At 38.4% G+C, this 13,848-nt stretch overlaps 1 protein-coding gene across 10 annotated transcripts in view; it reads right to left on the bottom strand.

Moving 5' to 3' along the window:
* The window catches only part of BCAS3 (BCAS3 microtubule associated cell migration factor), a 480,998-nt gene that overhangs the window by 302,792 nt on the left and 164,358 nt on the right, over positions 1–13,848 (bottom strand). For all 10 annotated transcript variants that reach the window (XM_059669762.1, XM_059669761.1, XM_059669765.1 and 7 more), the window contains exon 16: positions 189–339. In XM_059669762.1, the coding sequence (XP_059525745.1) occupies positions 189–339 (151 nt within the window). The remainder of the gene's footprint in view (positions 1–188; positions 340–13,848) is intronic.

Here is a 13,848-nt window from a genome sequence, read left to right as displayed (position 1 = left end):
TGTATAGGGTTGTGCACAAGTAAGTTTGTGCCTGTTCTATGCTTTGTACTTAACCTGCTGCCATTACGTATCATATGGACTGGAAATGAAAAACATAATCAAAACCACCCAAATAAAAAGTATGTTTTCTTTTATGCATTCAATACTCTAACACAGCTGTTAAAAAAGTGTCAAGCCTGAGGCCTTACCCTGTTCGTTTGGTGATGGTCCCCAATGTCATTGGCTGTTTGATTTGTGCAAGAGGCGTCAAAACCATCAAGCTGGGGAGAGGAGAGAGCCGAGGGTTGCCAGGGTTGTTGTTGGCAAAATTATTGTAGGAGTCTTGGCTGTTTAGTTTCCCTACAAAAAAATAAAAATAAAGAAAAACATCACCAAAGTAAGTTTTCTTTTCTCATAGGGTTTACACTAACTCCACTCATCACTTAAGAAAGATATCAAAGGCAGAATTCATTCTAAAAGAATCATGATTATAAAGATGGGAGGGTGGGGGAAAACAAAGAACACTGATTACACCAAGTGTGACTTGCTTAGAAATAGAGACTTTAGTCTTTGGGGATGGAGGAATAGAGGATACCCAACTAGATAGATGTTAAATGGTTATACCAATAACCAGTATGAAATTTAATCATGATGTTATGGTGCTATAAAGAAATAGAGTAGCTAACCGATTTGGCTCAGTGGATAGAGCATCGGTGCTGGGAGCCGGTCCATCCTTGCTGTTTCAAGGGACCTGGCATATATGGCATTCAGTTCTTAATATGTTTGCTCACCTTCTTGGCACTATGTGTTTTAACCAAGGTCACCTCTCCGAGAAAGGTTGAATCCCCAGGGAGGGATTTTCCCATGAAGTTAGGGAGGGAATAAAACCTCTTAACTAAGTGCCAGGCGGGTAATTAATCATTTTAACTACGAAGAATCATGCTTAAGCTACATAATCTTTATTCCCTGGAATGGAGATAAGAAACGCCCTAACCTTTGGAATAGAGATTGATAGGATTGGAATCAACTGGTATAAATACAGATGCAACAAGACAGCAAGAGAGACAGAATTCAGAAGACAGAACCTACACAGAACCTACAGACAGAAGAACTTCGCTGGAGAGAACATGGCAAAAGATCCTGGACTGAACCTGACTACAGAAACATGGCAAGAGAACCTGACTAGAACCTGGTGACCGAACCTGGCTAGAGATCTCAGACAGAACCTGGCTGGAGAACCTAGCGAGGGAACATGGCTACAGAACCTCGCTGGAGATCCGAAGCAGAACCTCTCTGGAGATCGAGACCAGAACTTGGCTGGAGATCCTGGCTAGGCTGCTGATCAACTGAACGCTGTCTCCGTGGCATTCCTTCTTCGCCGACTCCGTCTACGCCTTTGGGAACCCCTGGACCTGCTGGGGTTGGACCCCGGCACATCAGCCTGCGGACTGAAGGGTCCCAGGTTCGATTCCGGTCAAGGGCATGTACCTGGGCTGCGGGCACATCTCCAGTAGGGAGTGTGCGGGAGGCAGCTGATCGATGTTTCTCTCTCATCGATGTTTCTAACTCTCTATCTCTCTCCCTTCCTCTCTGTAAAAAATCAATAAAAAATTTTTTTAAAAAAGAAATAGAGTAATTTTTAAGGTATGAGATGAGATTTTTTTAAAAAAATATATAATAATGAAATGAAACAAATGAAAGCAGATGAAACAAAAATCTATAAAGTTTAAATGAAGTTTATCACAATCTTACAAATATGGGCTTAGGATTTTTTTTCTGTTTGTTTTTTAACCAGTGGACTCAAAATATTACCTATAGTATCTATTATTCCAATACTATGGTACATGAAGCCTTAAGCAAGGCAGGACCCATGATCTCTTTCATTTTTTTCCATTCACCTGGTATCCTGGCCTAATGACAAATTTTGAGCTACATTTTGTTGATCTGAAGTGTTATGGCAATTGTACTGCTTTCTCATCATAAATAGATATCACACACAGTCACTGAAAAGAAAGAGACCAGGTTATAAGAAGGGAACATGTTATATTCTGGAGAAGAACTACCTATTTGGACATTTATTATTTCTATATTATTTGTTATCACCTCCTTGCAGCCTACAACTACAAAATTCAAATAAGTTATAAAAGCTCATAGAAACAAGGGCATACAATATAAAGGCAGAAATTATTTTTACATTATCAAAGTCCTCTTTTAGATACAGGCAGATAGAATTATAAAAGTTAGATCATTTGCTATTCTAATTTCCATAATGCTTTGAAATGCTATCATGTTGGGAATTAGGTTCCTAAACAACTGATGACTTCCAAAATAGACATTGCATGAACCCCTGCCCAAGCATACTCAGAACTCGCTAAGATGACGTTTTTATTTTATTTTTCTTTTATTATTTTTTTAAAATATATTTTATTGATTTTTACAGAGAGGAAGGGAGAGGGACAGAGAGTTAGAAACATCAATCAGCTGCTTCCTGCACACTCCCCACTGGGGATGTGCCCGCAACCAAGGTACATGCCCCTGACCGGAATCGAACCTGGGACCCTTGAGTCCACAGGCCGATGCTCTATCCGCTGAGCCAAACCGGTTAGGGCAGATGACGTTTTTAAATGTCAAAGCTCTTACAACCCGTTTAGTCACCTTTTTCTAAGGAAGCATCCCTGTAACAATAAATAATAGTTCTTCAGAAGAACTATAGAAAGAAGAGAAAAACAAAAACAGAGAAAACGCATATTTAATTCCTTTCTTTCCAAAGACCGTTGGTGGTTGATGCCTTTCCTCAATGGCCCATGATACCTAACAATACTTGCTGCTTCCACCTGCACCTTGCCGTCATCTGCAAAAACCATCAGCCATGGTTCTGATAGGGATTGAAATGAATCTGTAGATCAGTTTAGCGAATATTGCCATCTTAACAATAACAAGTCTTTCAAGCCATGAACATGGGATGTCTTTCCATTTATTTAGGAATTTTTTAATTTCTCGGAACATTTTTTTGTAGGTTTCAGGCCACAAGTTTCACACTTCTTTGGTTAAATTTATTCCTATTTTACTCTTTGTTATGCAACTTATAAACAGAACTGTCTTTGTCATTTGCCTTTTCAGATTGTTCATTGCTAGTGTAGAGAAATACAGTTAATTTTTGCACCTGGATATTGTATGCTATAACCTTGTTTCTTAGCTCTACTGATTTCTTATGGAGTCTTTGGATTTCTATATACAGATCATGTCATCATCAAAGAAAAGAGTTTTACTTCTTCCTTTCCAGTCCTTCTACTTCTTTTACTGCTTCATAGTCCTGGTTAAAACTTCCAGTACAATGTTGAACAGAAGTGTCGAGCAGACTGATTGACTTGAGTTCATTTTTGTACATAGAGGGAGGTATGGGTTGAGGTTCATTGTGTTCATTGCCTTGATAATGGATGCCCATTTGTCTCATCACCATTTGATAAAATATTATCCTCTCTACACTAAATTGCCTTTTCACCTTTGTCAAAAATCAATTGCCCAGGTGTTTCATCTTGAAGGATGTTTGCTGGTTTCTGTTCTGAAAGAGCAGCACTTAATATCAGTCTTTGCAGGTAAACACTCATCATGATCTCTGCTATTCAAATTGATCATCACTGAGCCTGGTTGTGAAAAATATGGCAGAAAGGATATCTGCAGACGTGTCGTGATTATTTCTGGTATTACGTTTCTCATCGTTCATAACCTGATGGCCATTTATGACAGATACTGGGAGTCACAAGAAATCGCCATGATCCAACTAGAATTATCGAGGTGTTTCATTAACAAGGATCAAATTGATGCCTCACAAAAGGAGAAATCGTGGGATACCACCTCAGGATGATCTAAAATTAAACCTAGATGCCTTGGGGCCTTTTGGCCTATTTAAAAGTCTCTTGAGCATCTTCAAATAGAAATAAATTCAGGGTTCACACAACATACCGTACATACACACAGACACACACACACATACACACACACACACACACACAATCAATCAATCAATCAATTGCCCAGCCTGATCAGTGTGGCTCAGTGGTTCCCAGTCAGGGCACATGCCCGGGTTGCAGGCTCTATTACCATTGAGGGGTGTGCAGGAGACAGCCAATCAATGATTCTCTCTCATCATTGATGTTTCTATGTTTCTAGCTCTCTCTCCCTTTTCCTTCCTCTCTGCCCATATGTATGTAGGTCTATTTCTGGATTCTGTTTCATTGATCCATGTGCCTATCCTTTCATCAATATCTCATTTTCTTGATTACTGTAGTTAGTTATTCTTATAATTCATGCACATACACAAGTTTTAGAAAGAGTGGAAGAGAGAGGTAAAGACAGAGAGAAATATCAATGTGAGAGAAACACATTGAGTGGTTGCCTCCTGCACATGCCCTGACTAGGGCCTGGGCCAGGGAAGAGCTGTAACTAAGGTACATGCCCTGACCAGAACCCAACCCAGGGCCCTTTGCAGGCTGACGCTCTATCCACTGAGTCAAACCAGCGAGGGTGAGATCGCTGAACTTTATAGGTGGGCTATGTCGTCTAGAAAAATGAACTGATTCCTCGAGAAGCTCCAAATCTGTGGATCAGTTAGCCATGGCTTATCCCTCACTGGCTCACCAGGATAAAGGACAACCTCAGAATAGCATCAAAGGTACTTCAGACTTATCCCTCCCAGCCTGCTACTGTATTGTCAAGCAACACCCAAGTATTTATGGGATTTCACTCTTAGCGTCTGTGTTTATGATGTAGCCTCTGAAATCTAGCCCGGCTGAAAGAGTCAAGTAAGCCGGGGAGATTTCATTTATAAGAATAGAGGCCGTGTCTGTCTCCCACAGCAGTGCCCCTTATCCTAGGGGTATACATTCCAAGACCCCAGTGGATGCCTGAAACACAGACAGTACCAAACCCTACATACACTATATCTTTTCCTATACATACATACCAATGATAAAGCTTATCAATTAAGCATAGCTAATAAATAGACAATATGAAAATTATAAAAAAATATGACAATTATAACCATACATTGTAATAAAAGTTATTTGACAGTGGTCTCTCTCCCAAAATATTTTATTGTACTGCATGAAGAGCGCAGATATGCTGGGCCAAGTGATTACTATTCATGCCCAGGGAGGACGGAGCGGGATACTGTGAGATTTCAGCACACTGGTCAAAACAGCACACAGTTTGAAACTTACGAATTTTTTCTGGAATTTTTCATTTAATATCTTGGGACCGCAGTTGACTGCAGGTAAGAGAAGTCCCGGAAAGCAAAACTGCAGATAAGGGGGGGACTCTGTATTTTACATGTATGGCAAGTACTTAGTAAAAGCAGCTTTAAAGGAAGAATAAATGTGTTAATAAAATGGTGAGCAATGATAAGGTTCAGGAAGGCAAACTGAGAGAGAAAGCTAATCTTCCATTAGGTAGTTTCTGTGAAGAGGTAAAAAGTCAGAGAGAAAGGGATAAGTAAAGGGAACATTGATAAAAAATTATACAGGTAATGGGTGCAGAACATAGAGTTAAGGACTTTGTGGCTAAAAAGAAGATATTGACAAGATGAGATACTGTACCAGCAAAGGTTTCATTTAACTTTTACTCTTTTACTTTATACTTTTGAGCCTATTGGTATGAGGCCCGGTTCTAGTCCTGAATGAGTAAGTCCAAGGGACTCCTAAAGAGTTCGTAACATAATGAGAAAGATTATTTATAAACAAAAAATTTTAAATGGAAGAAAACATGCTAATAAAGATATCTCCAAAAGGTCTCAGAAACAAAAAGGAAGGAGACGTTTTTATTGTTGTTGTGGCAAAGGACAACTTAATAAGGTGTAGAAATCTTGAGCCTAGAGGAAAAAACTTGTATCATCTTTCCTTTACTTTTCTAATTGGAAATTAGGGGATGAGAGATATGTGGACAATTACATGAGGAATTAGGAAAATCAGGAAACTAGCTTAGATAAGAAATCTCATTAGCTGATGCATAATTTAAAAAATACATTAAAACACATAAAATTTAAAATGAAGTTCATACTCAATAAATCAAATACACAAAAATAGTATAACGATCTTTTCTTCTTATTGCTGTTACTCAGTCTTTGCCTAAAAATTATTTTGCATTATCTTTTGTGTCAGAGATTTTCTTTGAAAATGTGGCTAATATACACACACACACACACACACACACACACACACACACACCCATATCCAGGAAGTACAGGAAAATTTAGCCCTGTGAGGTACAGAAAAAGAATTAATTTTGGAGGGAACTCAAAGGACTTCAGAAGATAGCCAGATGCTAGAATCCATGGCCTTCACTTCTCTGCTTAGTCTCATGTTGACGAGGCTGGGAGCCTAGCCTTTGATAACTTTAAGAATAGATCTTCAGACACTTCCTATGGTTATAGCAAAGCTAAATTTCCAAGCCAGAATTTGTCTTTACTTTCTTAAAATAATGAGGTTCAGCAGGAAGAAACTTGTAGCATCCCAAGTCTTGCATGTGATGAAGTCTGTCCCTCTGTTTGTCCCTCCCTTTGTTCAACTTCCCCTTGGACAAAGAACAAGAGTAGCACCATTGCTTTGCTGCACCTCTCAGGCATATATTCACAGTAGTGACAATGAAATTAAATTTTTTTTAATATTTTATTGACTTTTTACAGAGAGGAAGGGAGAGGGATAGAGAGTCAGAAACATCGATGAGAGAGAAACATTGACCAGCTGCCTCCTGCACACACCCCACTGGGGATGTGCCCGCAACCAAGGTACATGCCCTTGACAGTAATCGAACCTGGGACCTTGCAGTCCGCAGGCTGACGCTCTATCCACTGAGCCAAACTGGTTACAGCGAAATTAAAAAATTTTGAGATCAGTAAAGAGTCACTACATAAATTCTAAATGTAACCTTTGCTAACCATTCTTTACTAGACATTTTTCCCCCATTGTATAAGTACATTGAAAATAGCAGAAGTTGGTTAATTGTAGTTTTAGCAGAGGGATTCATAAAACCTTAAAATAGATATTTCACACCCCATTATACTTTCAAATCCCAGCTGGGACAAGACCTGTGAGTGACAAATGCCATGAGAATGGATATTCTCACAGTATTTCTGGCACAGCCAGAGGAAGTCCCAAAAATCTCATGAGAAAATAAGCTCTTCTAAGACTCTCATCCCAGTTTCTTGGGCTTGCTCTCTACAGATAAACTTCCATAAGCCTTCGGGCTTTCAGGTCTTTATCCAAATCCACTAGAGCTTTGATCCTTCAGCGGTTTACCAGCCCCCAAGATAGACGGAGTCCCTTTGGGGGGCAAAAATTCCAAGTTCCAATATAATGGCTTCTTAATACACTAAAGCAGCAGTTCTATTTAGGAATAGGAAATCACTTAAAAGTCAGAATTTATAAAGCATCCCTTGATGTTTAAAGCTAAGATACTTTGTTTTAGTTTTAATTGTTTGTTTACATTATTATTGTTTTTAATGCTACAACAAAGCACTAAACCAGAACGGGTCACGTTCGGGTTTAACCACTGACTTTCTGTATTTACTTAAACAAGACTGCATTTTTGAAAAATGAAAACAGCCTCATGTGCTTTTCAAAAAGATTCTTCTACCTTTTAGATGAAGAATATCTACAGACACCTTATATAGTAGGGGGAAAGGAGCTCTCAACCCGCATATTAATACAGAGTGCCACCATCTGTGTGTGAGGTCGAACAGGGTATGGCCTGTTTACTAAAAGTTAGAGTAACTCCAAAATGCCATCGTCTCATTTACCTATTGTCCCAAAGTATGTTCTCCAAGACATTCTATACTGCAAAAACATGAAGGAAAATGGGTTAGGTTGAGGATAAAAGTAAAGAACGAGAATAACAATGGCCTTTGTTGCTGCACCGGAGGAACGGCTTGTCAGAGAGGCATATTCCCTAACCAGTCATCATTAACGGACTCACTTCCACAGGAAAAAAAAAAGACAGAGTCTGAAAACTCCGGACAAAAGAAATCCCTGCAGACAAAGTAAAAACAAATTAAAAGACCTATTATAAAACACAGATGCTACAAGGAAAATAAACTTTGTAAGATTTACTGAGCTTTGACAAACTTGAACATTTGTGGAAAAGACATCAGTAACAACTCCCAGGTACTGTGGCTGCGGAGCTAGCCTCCTCTCCATTTTATCTTCACCCTCTCGGCAGAAGCTGCAGGCTGGCATTCTAGGCTTCTGAATGCAGCGACGTGAGAACATGTGCAAGTGGCACACTGCCAGCTACAAGAAACCTCTGCAGCCAGCAAGATCCTGAGATTGTTGACCATTTCAGATTATGCTAAATATCAAAGGTAATATCAGTGTTTCTCTGTCCATGTTTGTGTTTCTTCTTAAATGCAAACAAGGGAAAAAATAAGACATAAATGTGATCATATGCCTCCTCTCCCTTCTTCCCCTTTAAAAATAATCTCTAGATGTAACAAAGTGAATAAAAGCAGTTACTGTAGCATTAAGCAAAGGCTCAGAGCTGTAGATCTGAAAGTAGCTTTAAAAAAGTATCCTATCAGTGAGAAAGATTAAACTTTTTGTTATAGATTTCTAGAGGCACAAGCTACAGATTGTTGCTAATGGGGGTCAAAGGAAGATTCTAGTAACACAAGGTGTAAGAAACTAAGAACTATAATGGAATAAAATAGAACAAATGACATGTTTGAAGGATAAAGGAGCATTGATTGTCCTTTGGGGTCATTAGGGATGTGAATAAATATAAATATAGACTCATCTGTAAAAAAGCAAAAGGACCCAGGCAGTGTTGACAGTGCCCTACAGGAGAGCAATGTTTTTAGGAGGTCTGCATAATCTTCTCACTTCTTTTATCCTTACCATGGACACTTTAGGTTCTCCAGTGCTCTGAAGGTTTACAGTAGCAACCTTCCCATGTTATATATTAGACGCCGACAACGGTATCACATTCTGTTCTCATCACCTTCCCAACACACTCATCCACAAAATCTGCCGCTGTTCTAGGAATCAAGCCTTCCAGTCAGTGCCCATGGGCTGCTACTATTTGAATTCCTACATTTTGAAATTGGATCAATGAGGCCCACTGAAAGCCAGTGTTGATACGCAACCTAGACTCCTGAGAAGACACTTCTGAAAGAAAAGTCCTACTCCCAGCTACCCCATTATTGTCCTCCTTCCAACAGTCCTACTCTAAGCCCTCTACATGGTATCTATTCCCTAAATATCTTTCCCACATAAAACCCCAGTTATGGGTTCATATGGGGCTTTTCTTGTGCTTTTTGCTTTTCAAAGTTTTGGTCTGCTTTTAACATATTGCTGTGGAACTGACTGGGATAAAAACCCAAAATATACTAACAAGTTTAACTAAGTCATTGAAAAGCTCCCAACTTCTTGACTCTGTGAAAAAGAGGACAGTGGTAGCTGCTTTTGAAACACTCAGTGGAAATCTGGGCTCTGAAAAGTTAAAAACACGGCTTAGCTCTTGCCTGCCATCTAATTTAACATTAAAGCTTTCTCAACTAAACAGTTGATAATTATTTAATCAAAACCAAATAAAACCCTTTCAGAAAATATAACAAGTACCCTGTGCAAATGGGCATTTCCTCAATGTGGGATATTTGGGGTTGGGATGGGAGTCTCTATTTCTCTCTTTTTCTAATTCCCCCCTCCCTTTTTCTGGATGAGAATGACTTCCCAGCTGCCGTTCCAGGACATTCACCCTCCTTTTTGACCTTTTCTCAGGCGTATTCCAGTATAATCTGTAATCTACTCAAGTAGGAAAAGGAAACAGCAGCGCCCTAGTGAGAAACAGTGCCTTCTGACCCACATACCAAATTGGGTGGAAGCAATGCTTGTTCACAGGAGCCAAGGAAGTAGAACATGCAATTAAAAGAAAATGAATAAAATATGTATATTTTGTAAAAGGCTATTAACACAACAACCAGACAGTTTAGGTGACAAAGCTCAAGATGGAAAGAGTTCAAGGACAATTCTGACTGGGCACTGTCTTGTTTCTCCCTGTAACTTTTGGGGGGGAGTGATGGATGGTGAAGTAAATATACTGCAAACCTTTATGCATTTCAAGCAAAAACACTTGTTGCTTTTTCATGTAAACAGTTTGTGGCACTATAGGTATTTTGGGGAGGGGTGGGAAAATAAAAAGATAAATCCCCCCAATTCAATCTGAAAAGAAGGAAGTAATCTTTTTGTGTGTGTAGTTTTGTTTGTTTTGTTTTTGTTTTTTTTGCAAGATAGAGATTGAGGTTGTTAATATTGTCATCACTACACAACATACAGACTAGCCTGCATGGAACTTTGCACTAGTGCTTACTAAATGTCAGCAGAGTTAAAATGTCATGTTCTAGAGAACTGACACTGCACTAATTATTAAATAATAATTAACATGTTTATGCAAATATTTATACGTATTTACATAAATACATACATTTTAAACAAATAATTTTCTAGGTGGTTTTCCTTTTCTAGTCTTAATACATTTTACCAGTTATTATCTTAATGTGCTCACGATTGTTATAGGCAAATTTGGATATTTTTCTTCCTTCTTTAAATTAAAATAAACTCAATACATTTATAAAGTTCATTCATAAAAAATTTAAAGTCAAAAAGAGGTAACTGCTCTTTAAACTATATGTAGACAGGACTATCTACACTACTCCAAAAAGAATTAGGAGACTTGGGATACAAAAAGAAGCCTAAAAAGGGAGATGAGAGCAAGAGGTAGGAACAATGTTTATAAAATGCTAAGAATAAAATTGGGGAAAGGGATGTATTAAAAAAATGTCCAAAAAGTTTCCGATATACAGGTGTATGGGGAACAGCAATGACATTCCCTGCAGGAAAATCTTTTGGCTACATTTCCTCTCCTTTGTATTTGGGGCACAATGTAGTCTTGATCACACAGCCAGCCCAAATTTATAAAATAAATGAGCAAAATCTCCCCCATACGTGGGAAGTTCATTGCCATAGTTTATTTTTCTTAGAGCACTCCAAGATGTGGGATCAAGGAAATTTGTAAGAACTGGTGCTCTTAATATTTAAGAAGTTTTAGCAGTTTTTAGTTCACTTTAAACATCAGGATTGTAGTTTGCCACTCTTTCAACAATTAAAAACAAAACAAAACCGTAAGTAGACTACATTTAACAACAGAAGGAGGACAAACTCTTTGTAATAAATGAGAAGAACATAAGATTTAGGGAGTTTTACTTTAAGCCTAAAGTTATTCCCAAACCTAACATAACATATTTAAGTACCCTCAAAATTTCCCTGTTCTCTGAAGGAGCTCAGAGTTTAGGGACGAAGTGCTCAGAAGAATTTTCACCTCAGTGAAAAATCCCCAGAATTAAAAGCCCCAAATCTAGCATCTCTTGGACCTCATTTGGGATTAAATGAGCTCCCCAAAGTATAAATAAATCCTCACTGAAATTCTGTTTTAAAAAGGCCCTACACCACATCTCCCATGTTTATCTCACAATGAATTTTGTATCATGTCAACAGAGCAAACAGGGCAAGCTGTGCAAGGAAAAAAAATAAAGAAACTTATCTTCATCACTCAACAACTTACAACTATTACTTATACTGTTAAACATATAAGATGTGGAAGAACTGAGAGCTGGTTCTGAAGAAAACAATCGGACCCTTTATAAGATAAAATTTTATACAAACTACAAGATTTAAGGTATAATATTTTTAGATTTGGAGGACTCAAATTTAATTTAATATTTGTAGAAATTTGTGTTTTCCAAATACATTAAGCATTGTATACTGAAGGGGGAAAAAATAAAGATGAAAGTCAAGAGTATTTTCTGTTGAATCACAGCTATCGTAGTGAAATGTAAGCAGCTTCACTAAAATGCTCTTCCCACAGCCTCCCTCCCCCTCCCCATGCTCCCCACCCCTCCCCACGGAAGCCTTCCTTCTTTTTACCCAGGACTGTTAAGGATATTTTCTGGCTCTCGTTCAGCATCATGACTCAGGTCATGAGAAGTGTCAAAGATGCATTTCCTTCAGATGGGAAAGAGCAGCAGATTTTTAACAACCGTACAACGATGGGAGTACAGCGCAGAAGGGCCACATCAGCAATTTGGACAGCAGGGGAGATAAAACCTTTCATCTTCACATATATTTATTTCCAGCTTTTAAATATCTTTCTACCAAAATATGCTTACACGTTCTGCTCTTGAAGAAAACAAGAAAGCCATACTCCATTTAGCTGCCTAAATCATCAAAAAATTTGTGAAGAATTGTTCACTAAAAAACAGAGAAAGAAATCAAAGCACATCATATAATATCAATAAATACTTAAGTCCTTGTTTCCTAAACTGATTTTCCAAAAGCAAAACCATGAGTTCACCAGTGTACATAGAAACTCCTTTGGTAGAAATCCGTGTGAGTGAGAACCACAGAGGAGCGCTGCCATGAGCAGTGGGCACCTGAAGTGTTGGTCCTGCTTCCCTATACTTCCTCTGCTGAGGCAGAAACACTTTCTCTTAACCTTTGCCAGAAAACCAAATTCATTTATCAGTGTTGTGGCTGCATATTTTATCTCGCCCATGATTTTATCAAATGTGTATACATTGCAATCCACCCCAAAATTAGACAAGAGTGAAATCTTATCAAACATTCCCTCAGCACGCCCTACGAGAGACAGTTCTGGAGCCTGCAGATGGAATGACCTGTCTCTCCTCAAACTTCCAACAACAACACCCACATTAACGGCACTCTATCCACTCGGAGACAGTTTTACTCTTGTGCCTCATTCTAGCTTCAATATCTCACCTGCAAAAACACATCCCCCAATGTGAATAACTTTTTCAATGAACCTTAAATCCTCTTCCTTTTCCTTTTCTCATCCTCCTCCAAATTCTACATGTCATTTTATGCTAAGAACCTATTATGGTGAGAACTATAACAGTTTCTATTTCTCAGTATATGTGACCCTGGCACAGCACGGACCCCACTTTCCTTACCCTTTTGTGGCTTACAAATCATAAGCCAACAGTCAGGTTTTTATTTCCTGCTCAGGTTTTACATTCACAACTATGTGTGGCAGTTACTCTCAAGTCTGATCACTTCTAAATCTGTTTGGGTCATTCAGACCCTGGTCATTATGTGTCCTAACGAAGAAGCCTATTTCTTATTCTCTGCTCCCTCTCATTTTTCTAAAATCAATTTTTTGGGGAAAAAATATTTCAGTGGAACCTAATTACAACTGTCCTCCCTGGAAAAGTAAGGCAATAGTAATATGCAACAGATAAACCAAATCCTCTTATTATTCTAATCACTAAACTAAAATGACTCTTTCAACACTAACTTCTAAGTTTAGTACCAGAAAGACTCCACCATCCCAAAACCATCCCAAACAGAGGATTCCTTTATGGGGAAACTGATCTGCCAAATTAAATACAAATTGTTTCGATTGGAGTACTCTAGTAAAATTGCCAGTTCCACCTGATAGACCAGGGGAACCTACAAGTTGGTATGACCTGCTCATGCTCAAAGAGCTTCCAATCAGTTCGGTAGTACAGGTTTGTTGATTAGGGGAATAAAAATAAAATCGTGAAATAAATGAACATATAATAAAATTTTAAAATAAGAATGATCAGCCGAGGATTCCTCAACATTCAGGTCAACATTTTGGTTTAATCAGTCTAACATTGGGCCTGGATATCAGTAGTTTTTAAAATCTACCTGAGTAAATTATAAATGTAATTGTGGACCATTGCTCTAATATGGAAGATAATGCTCCTAACCACAAAAAGTTTGAAAAAGAAGTCAGAGGAAATAGAGATAATACAAGGAGCAAAATATGCTTTAAAAATTATTA

This window comes from Myotis daubentonii, chromosome 16 (assembly GCF_963259705.1).
Source record: "Myotis daubentonii chromosome 16, mMyoDau2.1, whole genome shotgun sequence".
Taxonomy (NCBI): Eukaryota; Metazoa; Chordata; class Mammalia; order Chiroptera; family Vespertilionidae; genus Myotis; species Myotis daubentonii.
The sequence above is the reverse complement of the archived record's forward strand: the minus strand, read 5'-3'. Positions and strand labels throughout refer to the sequence as shown.